Source organism: Balaenoptera ricei, chromosome 5 (genome assembly GCF_028023285.1).
Source record: "Balaenoptera ricei isolate mBalRic1 chromosome 5, mBalRic1.hap2, whole genome shotgun sequence".
In the NCBI taxonomy this organism is placed as follows: domain Eukaryota; kingdom Metazoa; phylum Chordata; class Mammalia; order Artiodactyla; family Balaenopteridae; genus Balaenoptera; species Balaenoptera ricei.
This window is the reverse complement of record NC_082643.1, coordinates 19,043,547-19,063,347: the sequence shown is the minus strand read 5'-3', so window position 1 is coordinate 19,063,347 and position 19,801 is coordinate 19,043,547. Positions and strand designations below refer to the sequence as shown.

The 19,801-nt window shown below is 39.2% G+C and overlaps 1 protein-coding gene across 1 annotated transcript in view; it reads left to right on the top strand.

Moving 5' to 3' along the window:
* Window positions 1–2,103: 2,103 nt before the first annotated feature.
* Window positions 2,104–19,801, top strand: part of LOC132366761 (alcohol dehydrogenase 1-like) — a 29,764-nt gene continuing 12,066 nt past the window's right edge. The window contains 2 exon segments of the mRNA XM_059924332.1: window positions 2,104–2,346; window positions 14,360–14,472. Coding sequence (XP_059780315.1) covers window positions 2,104–2,346; window positions 14,360–14,472 — 356 coding nt within the window.

Genomic DNA, 19,801 nt, shown 5'->3' with positions numbered 1-19,801 from the left:
TGAGAAATGCAACTCAAAACTACAATGAGGTACCCCCTCACACTGGTCAGAAAGGTCATCATTAAAAAGTCTACAAATAACAAATCCTGGAGAGGGTGTGGAGAAAAGGGAACCCTCCTACACTGTTGGGGGGGGATGTAAATTGGTGCAGCCACTATGGAGAACAATATGGAGGTTCCTCAAAAAACTAAAAATAGAGTTGCCATATGATCCAGCAATCCCACTCCTGGGCACATATCCAGACAAAACTATAATTTGAAAAGATGCATGCACCCCTATGTTCACAGCTGCACTGTTTACAATAGCCAAGACATGGAAATAACATAAATGTCCATCAACAGATGAATGATAAAGAAGATGTGGTGTATATATATATATATATATATATATATACACACACACACATATATATATACAATAGAATATTACTCAGCCATAAAAAAGAATGGAATAATGCCATTTGCAGCAACATGGTTGGACCTAGAGATTATCATACTAAGCAAAGTAAGTCAGAAAGAGAAAGACAAATACCATATGATACTACTTATATGTGGAATCTAAAATACGATGCAAGTGAACATATCTACAAAACAGAAACAGACTCACAGATACAGAGAACAAACTTGTGGTCACCAAAGGGGAGGGCGGATGCGGAAGGGGAGGATTGGGGGTGTGGGATTAGCAGATACAAACTATTATATATAGGATGGATAAACAACAAGGTCCTATTGTATAGCACAGGGTACTATGCTCAATGTCCTGTGATAAACCATAATGGAAAGGAATATGAAAAGAAATATACATATATATATCTGAATCACTTTGATGTACAGCAGAGATTAACATAACATTGTAAATCAAATATATTTCAATAAAACTTTTAAAAACATACATGTATAGTAGCTTCCACGTATTGAATGCTTTGAGGCTTCACACACTATGCTAAGTGCTTCACAGGCCCCTCTGATTATCCTGACAAAAGCCTTATGATGTAAGTTTTCTTCATTCTACGTATGAACAAACAGAGGCTCTGGAAAATTAAACATATTTTTCAAGGTCAGCAATTAGGTAGTCGCAGAAATGGCTTTCAAACGAAGGCCTTTCTGATTCCCTTCTGTGCTGCTAGCACTAAACTAGATTACCAAGAGAAAGCATCACTACGGTATACATTCATTTATTCAGAATATGAATTTAGCACTTTTTATGTGCTAAATAGTTACAGAAGATACAGCAATGAACAAAACATATGTGATGCCTACCCACATGCCATGGATATTGGTGTCACTCTTGGGTATAGTTTTCCATGATCTTCAGGAAGATAATTTACATACATATCAACTTTTCTAATAATTAGAAAATTTATTTCTATTGAAATCTATTTGCCCAGGTTAACTTTAAATAGCAGAGATGGCTATGTGATCATATGTCACTATAATCTTAAAAGCTAATGGATGGATCCACCATACAAAATTTATGGTATTTAAATAACTTTATTAATCTTATGAGTCAGTTCAAACTGATAATCACCTTACATTTTCCTCTTCTTATTGATAATATTCTCATGTTTCCTTGTCGATGGTGCAGAGAGTGTACCTCCTTTTTAGGCCCCCAAATATGTCTTTTCCTAAAAATGAAGAGTTGGTTTCTTTCACTGACAACTTCTCACCAAAATTGCTTACTTCGTCACAAGTATTTATCCAGAGCTGAGCTTTTTATTTAACTCTTGTTACTGTATGCTTCCGTGTTATTGCAGAAAAATAAACTCCCTCTTGCTAGATGGACTGGATGGAAGTAATAGGTTTATTTTCAGAGGAAGATTTTTAACATTTTTGTGGCACAAGAATGTTCACAGTATGTACTACCTGATAGGAGACTACAAGTGTAAAAATGGTGAATTGTCCACACACTACAGAGCTATTGTTAGGCATGCCCGAGTGTTTCAGAGACATTGTCTATACAATGAACTAACGTTGCCAAGTCAGTCAAAGCAGTGGTGGTTTTGCTGATGATACAGGTTCATCCAGCAAAACAAGTTGAACAAGGTAACTTCTGAGTGCTCAGGTCACAACATGTTCCACCTGTATGACCAATGAACATGGGGGAATGTGTTCAGCCATCATCTTGAAGTTCAGAGCACCTGGTTCTTCCACTGGGCTCATCAGCACTGACATCAGATGTGAGGAGAAACTCCCAGGAGAAGCTCTGAGGGATTGCCTCAACCCTCAGAACTTCAAAATGCTCGTCCATCAGGTGGTGGTGGAAGTGACTGGTTTGGGCACTGATTTTGCATTTCAGGCAACCAAGCTCATCAATACACTGAATATTGGTTTTGGACACAGAGAAAGGGTATCAAATATCAATTGTGACCACACACTGAATTGATCTCATGTAGACAAAAAATTTTAAATTATAATAAGTGGTCTTTTTGAGCACTACGTTTAAGAATTTTATGAAGTGCTTCCTATAAACTCTCCTATGTAACTGTCTAAACAGCAAAAATCAAGTTTTATAGATTAAAAACTGATACTTTAAACCATTAACACATTTTCTCCATAACAACTCAGGTTATTACCTGAGTAATATTATCTTGTTAGATACCAAGACAAAATTTGAAGCCCATTCTATCTAATTATACATTACCTGCACATAAAACTGAAAATAAATCCTGGGATTACAAATAAAAAACTAATCCCAGAGAGTGAGACCAGCAAGATGGCTGAACAGGAAGTCCTAGTCCTCCTTTCCCCACAGAAACATCAATTTAATAAAGATATACAAACCCAAACATCTTTATGTGAATTCCAGATCCCAGTTAAGAAGTTTCAGTACCACAAGCAAACACAAAACCAAGAACAGCTGCATTGAAAAGGTTAAGAAAAGCAATATCACTTTACCTGTATCAGCTCCACCGCCAAGCTAACATAGCTCACTGCCAAGAGAGAAAGACCTCAACTTGCAACTTCTACTTTGGGGGGAAAAAGAGAGTGGACCTTGCATCCCACACCAGCTTTCCAGAGCCCTGGTTTCTGCCTCGCCTCACTTTTCACTCAGAGCTGTTAACAGAACCACCGTAGGTTGGAGGCCCAGAGGCAGCGGAGGACAGTGGAAAACCGGAAGGCCCAGCTGGCGCAGTTTTGCTTAATTGGGATAAATCGATCACCCTGAGACTTCTCCGGGAGGGAGGGAGGAAGAAAGAGGAGTAAAACATGCCTCCCACATCTGCGATTTTCTGAAAGCTGCCTGAAGGACTAGTTTCTGTCTCTCCTCACCCCTGAATCAGGGCTGATGGAATCAGCACAGTGTGGCGGCCTGGGGGTCAGCAGAGACGCTGGAAAGTGGTGGGCAGCTTCAAGCACTGGCACAACTTTGTGCAACGGAGAGAAGGTGCACAACCTGAGACTTCTCCCCCAGGAGGAAGAGAAAGGAGTAGTGTGCCACCAACATACCAACCTTTCTGAGAGCAGCCTGCCAGATGGACAGGTTTTTGTCTCACGTCACTCAGAGTGAGAGAGAAGGTGAGGAGCAGGGTGTGCATCGAGGGGAAGGCATTTCAGAGGAGTGTTCAAGGGGCTGAAATCTCTCTGGCCTGATTCAGGGCCCTGATGAGGGAGCTGCCTGGTAGACCAGGGAGAATAGAATGGCTTGTTACTGTAGAATCAGAGAACCTGCAGAGCCACAGACAGAAAACAGAGGAAACAAGATGTAACAAGCTCCTGAAAAAAGAAACTGGCAAATCCCTCTAATTAGCACTTTACATACACAAGTTCAGAGAAAACACATCCACAGAAAAGGTTTGAAGCAAAATAAAAACTTTCTCAGACAAACATAAACTGAGGGAATTTATTGCCAGGAGACCTGCCTTGTAAGGCATGTTAAAAGAAGTTCTTTTGAAAGAAGGGAAATTATATAGGTCTGACTCAGATCTACATAAAGAAGAGAAGCGCATCAGAGAATGAACAAGTGAAGGAAAAGTAAAAACTTTTACTTTTTCTAAATTGAAATAGCAGATAACAGTTTGTTCAAAATAGAAGAAATGTATTCAATTATTTGTGCTTGTGTATATACATTATATGCTTAGATTTAAGTGAAATGAATGACAGCAATGATACAAGAGAAAGGAGGGAGGAATTAGGATCATTTTGTAATTATAAGGTACTCATTACCCATGAAGCAGTATAGTGTTATTTGAAAATGGACTTGTATTAGCTGCAAATGTATATTGCAAACCCTAGGGCAACTACTAAAAAAATAAGTAGAACTGTTATGCTAAGAAAAGAGAGTTGTCTGGGAGTGACATCAGCAAGATGGCAAAAGAGAAGTTTTTAATCCATCATCCTCCCACATAACACTGATCTTGGCAGCCAGCCGGGGATGAGTACCTTTGCGGGAGTCTGAGAGTCCAGCGGAGAAGTTCCAGCATATTGTTGGAGCAAAAATTTCTAAGAACAGACACACTGAAGAGGGGAAACAGAACATTTCACTATGTCTGCATTACTCCTCCCCCAAAGTAGCATGGCCTGGTGCCAGGAGAGACCCCTGTCACAGACAATTTCTCCCAAGGGGGAAAGTGAGAGCGTATAAGTGAGCGTCCAGCTTCCCCAGCCATGTGAAACACTTCCCAGGAGGCCCACTTGTTTCTCACCTGACCCAAATTTCCAAGGTAATCTGCAAAGTGGAGGGGCCGGGAGAGGCTGGAAGCATAGCAGCCAGGGCTCAGAACTCATCAAAGAGACTCTACTAACCACTTCATGGTTCTTTCTACCAACCATTTCATGGTCTCCACCAGGAATCCTGCCCAGGAGCCACTGGGGTGCATCATCTATGGACCCCCAGCTGACCCACTGTCACCCCCAACACTCCAAGTGCCTCACACATGCCCTCCATCCTCTCTGTCCATCCATGGCCAGCAAGAGCAAGCCTTTGCAGACAGCTAATGAGGAAGTGCAGAAAGCTGGCCCAGCGCTGCAGGATGGAGAGAAGGCTCACAAACATGAGCAGTCCAGGGCACCATCCTAGGGAAACAAATGAGGGGCTCTCAACACCTGGCCTGGTTTTGCAGGATTGAGAGAAGGCATACAATCTTAAGAATGCCCCTCTTCCAAGAGGGAACAAGAAATGTGTAGCAGGTGCATCAATATAGAGGTCTGAGAAAGCCTCAGAATACCTAGCCGGACTAACAGGTGAACCCAAAGCCAGTTGGTAAAGACTGGAGGAGGTTACTGCTTCTTCAGAGTGAAAACAGCAGTACAAGACTTCGAGAAACATGAAAAATCAAGAAAACATGACACTACCAAAGGAACATAATTTTCCAGTAACAAACCTCAAAGAAATGGAGATATGCAAATTGCCTGACAAAGAGCTTAAATGGATAGACAGTGGAGATTATCATCCCTTTTTTAAATAGGTCTTGTATAATGGCTTTCAACCCTTAAAAGCCCTATTCTAATTTATATAGTGCTGTATCAACTATTTTAACTAGGGGTGAGGGGTTATTTTTGCAAACCAAGTGCCAGAGATTTAATTTAATTTAATTTAATTTATTACTTATTGGGCCAGAGTATCCATGGCCACTAGGAGATATTTTAGGACAAGGACGCTATATAACCATGGGAAATTTAAGCAAGGCAATAGTTCTGATGGTTAAGATGAGGAATACCTAATTTTCCTCTATTTTATATTTGGTAACTCCCCTAAGAGTATAGGGAGCCTTTTATTTAAATTTAGTCAAATCTCCATGTAGAGGGTACCTTGTTTAAATGCAGTAGGATCCCCAGTTATAACTATACCTTGAGTCCTAATATTAAGTCCATGAAAGTTTGTCTATTGTTGTAGACAATTTAGAACCTACATGATAGAAGCACAGAACCTTTTTTTGGTTTGTTTTTCTGTTGTATAAAGTTCTAGTAGTTTTGGATTTCCAATTGGGTCAAATTGTGGATGTCTCTTTTTTGGTAGTAACTGGCTATACTTTGAGGAAATCCTCTCTGCTCTATTTATATTTAGAGTTTCTTCCTCCAGAGAGTCTCATATGAGCATTGTCAGGGTTCAGGGCCTCCCCTACAGCACTGCTTGCTCTATAGGGTTTAAGGACCCCCGGCTTAAGTTGGCTGTGCCATGGGTATTTTTCCCTATAATCCTGAGAAACAGGATCTTCGTTGGTGACAGAGGCATAGGCAGCGGAAGGAGCAAAGCATTATGTAGGGTCCTAGTGAATAACCTGTTTTAGGAATGTGAACCTCTCAGCTAAAATCTGTTCAAATGTGCACTGATGATGTCACATATGTACCAAGAGGGTGTGAAAAGATTTATTACTAACATAAGCTTTATGAAGAGAGCAGACATGCTCTTAAGCAGTTTCAAAAATGGCTTGAGAGAACTAGGTGGGGTGACTGGCTTTGAACTTCATTGTGGTTAAGGGGTGGATCAGGGTGAGCAGGTCACGGCATGTGGTTTGGATTTTCCCCCAGAACCAAAGGAGAGTATTCAGGATTTCTTATAATACTGATCAGATGTGGGGCAAGAATGGAATAGGGATGGGTGAGGGCTTAAAAGCAGTCAGCAGTCAAATGTCCAAAATGGAATCAGACTGTTACTAGGATTAAATGTAGAATGTCTCCCTCATCTCTCATTAATGATTCTGCACCAATTTACTACATAATGTAGGATGTTTTAATTTTTGATGGCTCTAATTTTTTTAACCTTGTGTTAATATTTGCTTTCTACTTTCAAAGGGTGTTAAAACCACTGTGTTACCAAAGTGATAACCAACTACCTGCCAAAAGAATCAATATAAACCCACTTATAACCCATAAGTTACCTTTGGACAGAACCAATGAAGATTTTTAAATACCCTGAGCTGGAAAATGTTGAGAATATTGTTCATTGATCTCCCAGATGCCTCAATTTTGTTTTGAAAATCCTAAGGGATGTGTCTTTTAGGGTCCTCTGAGAAGTAGTTAGCAAGACAGAATTAGATATTCATTGGTTAAAAACTTGTGAAGGATAAAGAGGAAAGGAGCTGAAATGGGCAGAAAGGGATTCCAAAATGCAATGCTGATCCAATGCCTGTTAAGGAGAGAGAGAAGGAAGGATTCAGTGGGAAGAAACTTATACCACAGTGTAGTTTTACAAAAATGTTGGGCATGCCAATGGCGTGTCCCCAACAAAAAAGTTTCCCTATACACCAGGGGTTGGCAAACTTTCCCTTGAAAGGCCAGTGTTAAGCACCAGATTGTGTCCCTTCTAGAAAAAAAATTTAAAAAGATATGTTGAGGTCCTAAGCCATAGTATCTCAAAACGTGGCCTTGTTTGGAAATACAGTTGCAGATGTTATTAGTTAAGTTGAGATGAGGTCATACTGTAGGAGAGTGGGCCCCCAATCCCACATGACTGGTGTCCTAAGAAGAAGCCAGCCATGTGAAAGCAGAGACACACAGGGAGAATTCATGTGTTGATAAAGTCAGAGACTGGTGTTAGGCAGCTGCAAGTCAAGGAACCTAGGCTGTCATGGTGGCCAAACATTGCCAGTAACCACCAGCAGCTAGGAGAGGGCAAGGAAGGAATACCGCCACAGTTTTCAGAGGGAACGTGTCCCTGCTGACATCTTGATTTTGGACTTCTAGCTTCCAGAACTATCAGACAATAAATTTCTGTTGTTTTAAATCACCCAGTTTATGTTACATTGTTGCAGTAGTCCTAGGAAACTAACACAGCCAAATAGTAAATATGTTAGGCTGTGAATGCCATATGGCCTCTGTCACAACTACCCAAGTCAGCCATTGTACCATAAAGCAGCCATAGGCAATGCATAAATGGATGAGCATGACTGCATTTCAATAAAGTTTTATTTGCAAAAACAGATAGTGGGCCAGATTTGACTGTGGGCTGTAATTTACTGAACACTGCATTAAAGGAATCCCTGGGAGCAACCAGAAGGAAGTGAAGTGTCATCATTTGTGGGAGTGGCCTTCCATCTACTATGCTCCCCACAACATTTATATATATATATATATATATATATATATATATATATATATATATATATATATAAATGATTTATATATAATTATATATAATGGGAGAAGACTATTCTATTAATGTGGCAAAGTCAATTTTGGGAATCAACTGGGAATTTTCATAAAATAAAGTTTCACAATAATTTCATGACAAAATAATTTCCCTCTCTGCTAATTTATGTGCTCTTGCTTGATAGAAAGCAATACTTCAAGGAGCTAATATAATTGAAAGCCAACTCAAACAGCTTTTAACAGATTAAAAAATAAACCTAGAGTAGAAAGGCCTCGCTATTAACAACCCTAGGGATGGAAACTCCCTGTTCAGACCTAGAGGATTTTTCTTTAAAGTGTGTATGCCTTTAAAATGTCTGTGGTAGGGTTTCCCTGGTGGCACAGTGGTTAAAGAATCCACCTGCCAATGCAGGGGACAAGTGTTTGAGCCCTGGTCTGGGAAGATCCCACATGCCGCGGAGCAACTAAGCGTGTGCGCCACAACTACTGAGCCTGCGCTCTAGAGCCTGTGAGCCTAGAGCCCGCGCTTAGCAACAAGAGAAGCCACCGCAATGAGAAGCCCACGCACCGCCAGCAGAGACCCAACACAGCCAAATAAATAAATAAAAATAAATAAAAATTTTTAAAAATGGTTGAAATTGTAAATTAAAAAAACAAATCTAGAGATTAAGACCTGGTCAAATTTGACTACGGAGTGCAAATAATACACAAATAATTTATAGTATCTTCTTACACCATTCCTGTCTGTGTCTAAGTCCCTGATCCTATGATTTCAACTTTCTTAATTACCTAAGACTTCTGTGAACTGTAATTTGTAAGTTTATATGTAATGTTAGGCACTATATATATAATGTAGGCAACCTCCTGGAACAAAATGAATAGTTGACAAAACAAAATCCACAGGAATACTAGGGTATTATTTTTTTTATCCTTTTGTAACAAACGGGATAAAAGTAAATGAGGAAGGCCAGGACAAGACCCTACTCAAATTCTCTACTGAAAAGTTCAAAACAATTCAAGAAAAAAAAAAAAGGTACAATGTATTTAACAGCATGAAAAGATGCAGGAGTCCATAAACAAATAATTAGATGCAGGTTCTAGAGTAAGCAATCTAAAGTCTTACTGTATGGGGAGTGCTCCCTGGGATGCCTACACATTGTCAGCCTGGTGCTTGTACCAAAGAAGTTCCTACCTTGGCCATCTCACTTCCCACCATGTTGTTGCTTGCTCGTTCTACAAGAGCTCCAGGACATTCTTTCAATTCCTTAAATGTGCCAAGCTCATTAACACCTCAAGTTTTTGCAATGGTTTCCTCTGCTTGAAACTTCCCTCAGCTCTATGTGTGGCTAGAAATATAGTAGGTGCTCAATAAATATTTGTCAAGAAAAGGAGGAGTTGGATGGAAACTACTAACAAAATTTGATCGAAAGGCTAAAAGAGACTAATACAGAGAACGACAGCACTTGAAGCTACAAGGAAAAGGGATAATAAATTGGATAAAATTGCTCTACCAGCTATTGTTCTATTTAATGAAGAAACTAAAAAAAAAAAGAAAAGTATCAGTGATTCAATCATTGAGTGCCTATATTTGCATAAGATTCATTAATACAAATAGTAAAATAAGATACTATTCCTCATAGGTCATCTAATGCAACCTATGCTTACACAGATGAGGAAACACTGAGACAGACAGCTCCTGAATCACAAGTTTACATTGGCTCAAGTTCAGATAAAAACCTGTAAAAAGGTCTGTGATGAGGATCCACCATGACTTTTAAAAAATATATTTATTTATTTATTTTGGCTGTGCCAGGTCTTAGTTGTGGCACGCAGGATCTTCGCTGCAGCATGAGGGATCTTTAGTGGCAGCATGCGGACGCTTAGTTGCTGCATACGAACTCTTAGTCGTGGCATACATATAGGATCCAGTTCCCCGACCAGGAATCGAACCTGGGCCCCCTGCATTGGGAGTGTGGAGTCTTACCCTCTGGACTACCAGGGAAGTCCCCACCATGACTTTCGTTTTTTTTGCCTTTTGAATTTTATTTTATTTATTTTTTTATACAGCAGGTTCTTATTAGTTATCTATTTTATACATATTGGTGTATATATGTCAATCCCAACCTCCCAATTCATCCCACCAGCACCACCTGCCCCCGCTTTCCCCCCTTGGTGTCCATACGTTTGTTCTCTACATCTGTGTCTCTATTTCTGCCTTGCAAACTGGTTCATCTGCACCCACCATGACTTTCTTACTAACCTTTTTATTCTCCATTGACTAGCCCAAGGTGTGGCATATATTAATAGACACAATTTTAAAAGTTGATGAATAAAGAAATGAATAAAATAAAAAATCAGAGAGACATTGGGGTATTATTATTTTTGTTTCTCAAATAGACTGAACAAAACTTAATTTAACCTGAAATTCCATCTCACCTCCTATCTGGACTGATCAAAACACAATCAAAGTAAAGTGAGAGGTGAGGAAACCTGAATAATTAAATGCTTCAGCATCACAAAGAACGTTCAAATCATCACAGTTTTCAAAAGAAATAATTTTGTAATAGTTTTGGAAAAGTGAATAAAGTGTTCAACTTAGTGTATTTTTATAAAAATTGCTGTAAATTACATAAGCCACAATATGTTATAAAATATAACATTTATCTGAGGATTCATGAGAGATTATTCCATTATCTAATCTACTTGTTTAAAATTGGCATAAAACAGTAATTTTCAAATGTAGTGTGATAGAAGTAATAAATCTAAACTGTACTATCCTGATAGGTAGGGTTTTATGCTTCCATGTCTGAAGACGAGATCATGTTGAGTGCCCAGAGCAAGCAAATGAGCAGCAAAGGCAGAAACCACTCCTGACCCCTTTAGTCCCTTCTTCTCGCATCTGATCTACCCATTACTTTCCTAATATTCTTATTTTCTATCATGTCCTTTCATTTTTTCATTCATATTATTGTTTTTTCTTGAAAAATATGACATCCTATCTTGGGATATGAATTAAAAAGTGAGAGAACGAAATACAAATTATCTTATTTTCGTCATTTCAATTTAAAATTATAAATGTAACCAGTAGAAGAACTAAAAATAATAATGAGAAGCTCTAAGGAAGAGGAAGAAAGAGAGAGTTGGCTGCATCTTGCACAATATATTATTTTGTTTAAAATTAATAAATAAGGTATAGGCATATTACTTCATTCTATGGAGTAACTACCAAAAGATCTAAAATCAGGAAATTTTAAGTGTGTATACCTCTGTTTAGTGAAGTTGGAAATGGTAAATTGTTTTCTCATTATAGGTCCTTCTGTTCTATTTTATTTTTGTTATGCACTTATATTACTTAATAAAAAAATAGAAAATAAGGTTAAAATGGGAAGTTTAAGGTAGACTGTCTAAAATCCAAGACAGGGGGATTCTATTCATTAGCTCAGAGGCAGATCCCACTAATTCTGGGTGTTCCGATGCTGGTGGTCTCACCAAGCCACATTTTGAGAAACACTGATTTAAGTATTATCCCATTTATGTAAGTCTAGTTATCTTTTTTATAGATACATATGTAGACAGACTCCATAGATATATAATGGAATGGAATGGAGGGGAGAGGAGGGGAGGGGAGGGGAGGGGAATAGAACAGAACAGAATAGGAAAGAAAATGTTCTGAAAGGATATTCACTCAAAAGTCAATAGTGACTATGCTAGTATTGTGAAGTTTCAGCTAATTCTTACCTTCACATTGTACTACTATGAATTGTTTTTTATGCAATGATCATGTATAATTTTCCAAAAAAACAATAAAGTCACATTTGTTTAAAATTCTTCCTTGAAAAGAAAAAAGTAAGCTTAAAGAAAAAGAACAGATTGAAAATTTAAAATAAAAATAAGAGGCAAAAAGATAAAATGGTAAATTGAAAAATGAGATAAAATAAGTGAGTTTTAAAATAAAGCCCACATTGAGGCAGGTTTCAACCAGAGATGGAGAGATACTCTGTCTTATTTACAGCATCTTTACTCATCACTATTTCCATCAACACAGAAAATACCTGAGGAACAGCAGGCAACCAGTAAATACATATTTACAGATTGAGTGTCAAGGTTGAAAAAGCTTGCTCTAGATCCTTCTGTTTCTAAAACCAGATGACGTGGATTATTTGGTTACTTGAGCCACTAAATACCCATTTTTGCAGTTTGAGTTAGGTTTCTGTCCTAACACAGTTCTTTTCTAAATAATCTCTTTAATTTTGTTCTTTCTTTTATGTTCTTTCCCTGCTATCTTTCACCAATCTTTACCATTCTTTCTAAACTTCTCTCTCTTCTCATCATTTCTTACATTTTTCTTCATTATTTGGCCCCCCAAATCATGGAATTTGAAATCAGAAATCTTATTTGAGCTGTAGCTAAAATTATATTTGTGAAACTCAGTCTCCTTATCAATAAAGGGATGATATGAACAATTAGTCTAGAGGTTGGGTTAAGAATAAAATGAGATTATGGATGTAGAATTTCCAAACCATAAAGCACCACATACATTGTAAGAAAAGTTTGTTATTTTTACTTTATCTCTTTTATTTTTCCTTCTAAAACCCCCATTTACTTTCATTTTTTCCTTTCAAAAATCCTCCTTCCTTTCTCTTTAAATTGTTCTCATCCTCATCCTTCACCTCCCCATTTTATATCTTTCATTTTCCTTCCCCCTGTCTCCCTCAGTTTTTCATTTCTCCACTCCCTTCATCTCTCCATCCCTGATTGGTGTGTAATGGCTATGAATCACGCTGAGGTCTGAGAACAATGTCATACTCAGTCTGGACTGGTGAGGGGAAGAGACAAAAGTTCTCACTTCTGCACCAGTCAAAGGGAATGATGGAGCAAGCTAAACTCTCCACAGAAATAGCCGGCAAAGTAAGGCATGGTTTACTCTTGAAATGTAGTCCTGTGTATGATCTTACTAGTGGGTGAAACTTTATTATCTAAGGCTGTGTTGAAGTTGCCATGGGAATACACGTGCACCATGTTTTACACAATGGAAGTATTCCTGGTAAACTGTAAGTCAATTTTTAAGAAATAAGAGCATAACTGTGATAAAATAAGAACAATTATTATTTAAAGAAACATCTTAATCAATCATTCTGTAAAGTAAAAATATCCTTCTATAAAACTAAAATCATCCTCCAGTTGCAGCCACCTACTAACATACGGAAAAAATCGATAGATAAATATCTAAGCTTGAACTGTACAGAGATTTAAAAATAAAAATGCAATAAATGAATACGAGCTATAAGACACAGGAACTAAGTGCCAAGATAAGATAAAATGTTCCTCATGATGTTTTACAAGAATGAATTTGACTAAAGAAGAAAACTAATATTGTTTCTTTTGTCCTATAACCAAAGTAACATCCAACTTTTCTTATAATTTTCTTTACATGAAGAATTATAATTGTCCCTATTTTAAATAAATGATTAATATTAGGACATATAATGCAGAAATTTAGACTCTATAAACTGAACTGTGCTCCATAGATCAGTTGGCTAAGATTAACTTCTCGGGCCATTTGGAATGAAAGAAATCCTTTAAGAGTAAAGTATATCAATCAGATGCCTGGGATAAAACAATTTTTAAATAAAGACTATCTATGTACCAATATCATAGAATGACATGAGATATATGAGAGGTATATACATAGGCTTACTTTTCTCTACAGATAGCTAAATTGATAGATATCACTGATTTCACATTACAACATTTTATATTATATATATTCACATGTATATATGCTATTGCTTTCAATGAATGAAGTAGATTATCTGCATTTCAAAGTGAGATAACCAGAATGACCAGTTAGCATAGTAGAAGTGAATTTAACTACATATTTCATCCAATTTTTGTTTAATAGCAATAAGCCCATTTCACCATTTTATCTTTTTTTATGTTTTTTTAAAAATAAATTTATTTATTTATTTATGGCAGCGTTGAGTCTTCATTGCTGCATGCAGGCTTTCTCTAGTTGCAGCGAGTGGGGGCTACTCTTCATTGCAGTACACGGGCTTCTCATTGCGGTGGCTTCTCTTGTTGCAGAGCACAGGCTATAGGCCTGCGGGCTTTAGTAGTTGTGGCATGCAGGCTCAGTAGTTGTGGCTCGCGGACTCTAGAGTGCAGGCTCAGTAGTTGTTGCACAAAGGTTTAGTTGCTACGCGGCATGTGGGATCTTCCCGGACCAGGGCTTGAACTCGTGTCCCCCGCATTGGCAGGTGGATTCTTAAACACTGCGCCACCAGGGAAGTCCCACCATTTTATGTTTTTTTAAAATAGATTATCACATCCAGGCAGCCATTGCCTGGACAGCAAATGCTCCCCCATCCATTGAAGAGATTGAAGTTGATCCAACTAAGGCTGGTGAAGTTCGAATTAATGTAAATATAAATGAGACTTTTAGCAGGTGTGGATGTGGATATATGTGTTTATAATAATTGTATAAGTTTAGGAGAACAAATGGCATTTTTTCTACTGAAAAATAATTAAGGCTCTCTCCAATTTATACTTAGATCTATAGGACCATACATAATAGCAAAAATCATTTCATTTTGTTAAAGTGGCACAAATATAGATAAATACTGAAATGTCATCAAATGTTTTAGATACACTTTTGGTTTTCTGGGATTTTTTTTTTTTTGGCTACGTTGGGTCTTCCTTGCTGCGTACGGGCTTTCTCTACTTGTGGTGAGTGGGAGCTAATCTTCATTGCAGTCCGTGGGCTTCTCATTATGTTGGCTTCTCTTGTTGCGGAGCATGGGCTCTACGTGCATGGGCTTCAGTAGTGGTGCCGCGCAGGCTCTAGAGTGCAGGCTCAGTAGTTGTGGCGAACGGGCTTAGTTGCTCCACGGCATGTGGTATCTTCCTGGACCAGGGACTGAACCCATGTCCTCTGCATAGGCAGGCGGATTCTTAGCCACTGCACCACCAGAGAAGTCCCTACACTTTTGTTTTTAAACATTATGGAAGTTAACACAGGCAATTATTGACCGTAAGCTTCTTATTTTTTTCACAGTTATATAGTATTTCTGACATGCAGTTATATAGTAGATCAGACACTCTATCCCCAGGGGCTGAGAAGGCAGAGGCTCTCTTCCCACACCTGGCTCCCATCCATAGAGGCTCTACTGCAGACGTGGCCAACCTAGATTACTGGGACCCAGATAACCTCCCTTTTCCTCCCCAGCTTTCACTGCTAGGCTCCACACTGGAGGGCAAGATGAGAAGAACTCAGGATACCATTTGCTGGCTCACTACCCTCACTCCTAACTCTGATGTAGTAGTGTAGAAAATCTAACTAAGGGGAAGGCAAGAAAGGAGAACTGGCAACTGCAGTTCTATTGAGTGGGCAGACTTTATTGGGAAGACAGTGTGGAGGAACTCAGGCCTTAAGGCATTGTCAAAAACAATAGAGGTCTGGGCTTACCTGGTGGTGCAGTGGTTAAGAATGCACCTGCCAATGCAGGGGACACGGGTTCGAGCCCTGGTTCAGGAAGATCCCACATGCCGCGGAGCAAATAAGCCCATGCGCCACAACTACTGAGCCTGCGCTCTAGAGCCCGTGAGCCAAAACTACTGAGCCTGCGTGCCACAACTACTGAAGCCCGTGTGGCTAGAGCCCGAGCTCTGCAACAAGAGAAGCCACAGCAATGAGAAGCCCGCACAGCATAACGAAGAGTAGCCCCCACTTGCCACAACTAGAGAAAGCCTGTACACAGCAATGAAGACCCAACGCAGCCAAAATAAATAAATAAAAAAATTTATAAAAAAAAATAATAGAGGTCTTAGTGATGAGCAAATAAAAGAAGGCTAAAAGCTGCATGAAACTAGTAGCAGCAACTTTAACACAGAACTGCGGAAAGAAACAGTTAAAAGAGGTCCTGCTAAGATCACATTTGTCCCAGAAGGCTGTGGGCATGCACTAAGGCTGCTCCCACTCAGGAGCAACCAGAGTGGGTACTTGAGAGCTACTAGTCACTGGGTGAACATGGGGAAGTCTTGAAAGCATTCCCCAAGATATATGCAGATTCATCGCAAAGAATACAGGCCTTACTGGCTCAAGGAGCTTGAGCACAATCTCTGATCAAGCACTAGTCAAATAGTAAGCCATGCTGATCCAAGGGTAACTTTTAGGTTTTATTTTATTTAAAAATGAAACCAAAGGAAAAAGGTGAAAACCTGAACATGACATCAGAGACTACACAATGGTGGAGAGTGGGGGAGAGGGAAATAGACTTCATAGAATTAGTCTATGTAAGCCACTAAACAAACTAACAAAAACAACAACATCAACAAGCCCCAATGGGAATGGAGGAGGAAGGGGAAACTAATCAGCATCCAGAGATGCTGCAATATATTATCGAAAATATCCAGTTTTGAGCATAATATTACAAGACATATAAAGAAACAGGAAGGTGTGACCCTTAAACAAGAAAAAGAAAAGACAATCAAAATTACACTTGAGACGTCCCAGAGATTACACTTAGCAGACAAATACTTGAGATCAGCTATTATAAATATATTCAAAAAACTAAAGAAAATCATATTGATATAATTAAAAGAAAGCATGATGACAATGACTCATCAAAAAGTGAAAATCAACAAAGTAGACATTTTTTTAAAAAAAGAACCAAATGGAGTTGAAAAGTATGATCGCCAAAATGAAAATTTCACTGGAGGTGCTCACTGGAGTAGATTTGAGCTGGCAGAAGAAATCAGTAAACTTTAAGATAGATCGTTAGAGATTATACAATCTGAAGAACAAAAAGAAAAATGAATAAAGAAAAACAAAGAGACCCTCAGAGACCTGTGGTATGCTATTAAGCATATCAACATATACATAATGGGTGTCTCAGAAGAGAGAGAAAAGGAAGCAAAAAAAAATTGAAAGAATTAACTGCTGAAAACATTACCAAATATGCTGGAAAATGTTAATCTACATATCCAAGAAGCTCAATGAATTTCAAGTATGATAAACGCAGAGATCCACAGCTAGACATATTCATAGCCAAAGTCTGTGTTCAAAGACAAAGATAAAGACAAAATCTTGAAAGAAGCATGAGAAAAATGACACATCACATAAAAAGGAACCCCAATAAGACTAACAATTAATATCAGAAACAGCCCATTGCTGTATTCCTGGTACTGCAGCAGCATGCAGCACATAGGAATTGCTCCATAAATATTTGCTGAGGGAATATGCCAGGCAACTGAATGGAAACCTCCTGCTAAAGCTGAGCAGATTCTAGAAGAAAAAGGGAAAGAAAAGACCTGTGTTCTCTGTGGGAACAAAGAAGGGAAGATTTCTTTAAGGGGAGGAAAAAATTGACTTGATAATGGGAAGAAAGTTGTGTTTAAATGGGTAGGGGGGAGGGATTAACCAAGATGGCGGAGTAGAAGGACGTGTTCTCACTCCCTCTTGCGAGAGCACCAGAATCACAACTGGCTGCTGGACAATCATTGACAGGAAGACCCTGGACTTCACCAAGGAGGATACCCCACATCCAAGGACAGAGGAGAAGCCACAGTGAGACGGTAGGAGGGGCGCAATCAGAGTAAAATCAAATCCCGTAACTGCTGGGTGGGTGACTCACAGACTGGCGAACACTTATATCACAGAAGTCCACCCACTGGAGTGAAGGTTCTGAGCCCCACGTCAGGCTTCCCAACCTGGGGGTCCGGCAACGGGAGGAGGAATTCCTAGAGAATCAGACTTTGAAGCCTAGTGGGAATTGATTGCAGGACTTCGACAGGACTGGGGGAAACAGAGACCCCACTGTTGGAGGGCACACACAAGGTAGTGTGCGCATCAGGACCCAGGGGAAGGAGCAGTGACCCTGGGGGAGACTGAACCAGACCTACCTGCTGGTGTTGGGGGGTCTCCTGCAGAGGAGGGGGGTGGCTCTGTTTCACCGTGGGGACAAGGACACTGGCAGCAGAGGTTCTGGGAAGTGCTCCTTGGCGTGAGCCCTCCCAGAGTCTGCCATTAACCCCACCAAAGAGCCCAGGTAGGCTCCACTGTTGGGTTGCCTCAGGCAAAACAACCAACAGGGAGGGAACCCAGCCCCACCCATCAACAGTCAAGTGGATTAAAGTTTTACTGAGCTCTGACCGCCACAGCAACAGTCAGCTCTACCCACCACCAGAGCCTCCCATCAAGCCTCTTAGATAGCCTCAACCACCAGAGGGCAGACAGCAGAAGCAAGAAAAACTACAATCCTGCAGCCTGTGGACCAAAAACCGCAGTTACAGAAAGACAGACAAGATGAAAAGGCAGAGGGCTATGTACCAGATGAAGGAACAAGAAAAAACCCCAGAAAAACAACTAAATGAAGTGCAGATAGGCAACCTTCCAGAAAAAGAATTCAGAATAATGATAGTGAAGATGATCCAGGACCTCGGAATAAGAATGGAGGCAAAGATCGAGAAGATGCAAGAAATGATTAACGAAGACCTAGAAGAATTAAAGAACAAACAAACAGAGATGACCAATTCAATAACTGAAATGAAAACTACACTAGAAGGAATCAAGAGCAGAATAACTGAGGCAGAAGAACGGATAAGTGACCTGGAAGACAGAATGGTGGAATTCACTGCTGCAGAACAGACTAAAGAAAAAAGAATGAAAAGAAATGAAGACAGCCTAAGAGACCTCTGGGACAACATTAAATGCAACAACATTCGCATTATAGGGGTCCCAGAAGGAGAAGAGAGAGAGAAAGGACCAGAGAAAATATTTGAAGAGACTGCAGTCGAAAACTTCCCTAACATGGGAAAGGAAATAGCCACCCAAGTCCAGGAAGCACAGAGAGTCCCATACAGGATAAACCCAAGGAGAAACACGCTGAGACACATAGTAATCAAATTGGCAAAAATTAAAGACAAAGAAAAATTATTGAAAGCAGCAAGGGAAAAACGACAAATAACATACAAGGGAACTCCCATAAGGTTAACAGCTGATTTCTCAGCAGAAACTCTGCAAGCCAGAAGGGAGAGGCATGATATACTTAAAGTGATGAAAGGGAAGAACCTACAACCAAGATTACTCTACCCAGCAAGGATCTCATTCACATACTATGGAGAAATCAAAAGCTTTACAGACAAGCAAAAGCTAAGAGATTCAGCACCACCAAACCAGCTCTACAACAAATTTAAAGGAACTTCTCTAAGTGGGAAACACAAGAGAAGAAAAGGATCTACAAAAACAAACACAAAACAATTAAGAAAATGGTCATAGGAACATACATATCAATAATTACCTTAAACATAAATGGATTAAATGCTCCAATCAAAAGACACAGGCTTCCTGAATGGATACAAAAACAAGACCCATATATATGCTGTCTACAAGAGACCCACTTTAGACCTAGGGACACATACAGACTGAAAGTGAGGGGATGGAAAAAGATATTCCATGCAAATGGAAATCAAAAGAAAGCTGGAGTAGCTATACTCATATCAGATAAAATAGACTTTAAAATAAAGAATATTACAAGAGACAAAGAAGGACACTACATAATGATCAAGGGAGAAATCCAAGAAGAAGATATAACAATTATAAATATATATGCACCCAACATAGGAGCACCTCAATACATAAGGCAACTGCTAACAGCTATAAAAGAGGAAATCGACAGTACCACAATAATAGTGGGGGACTTTAACACCTCACTTACACCAATGGACAGATCATCCAAAATGAAAATAAATAAGGAAACCGAAGCTTTAAATGACAC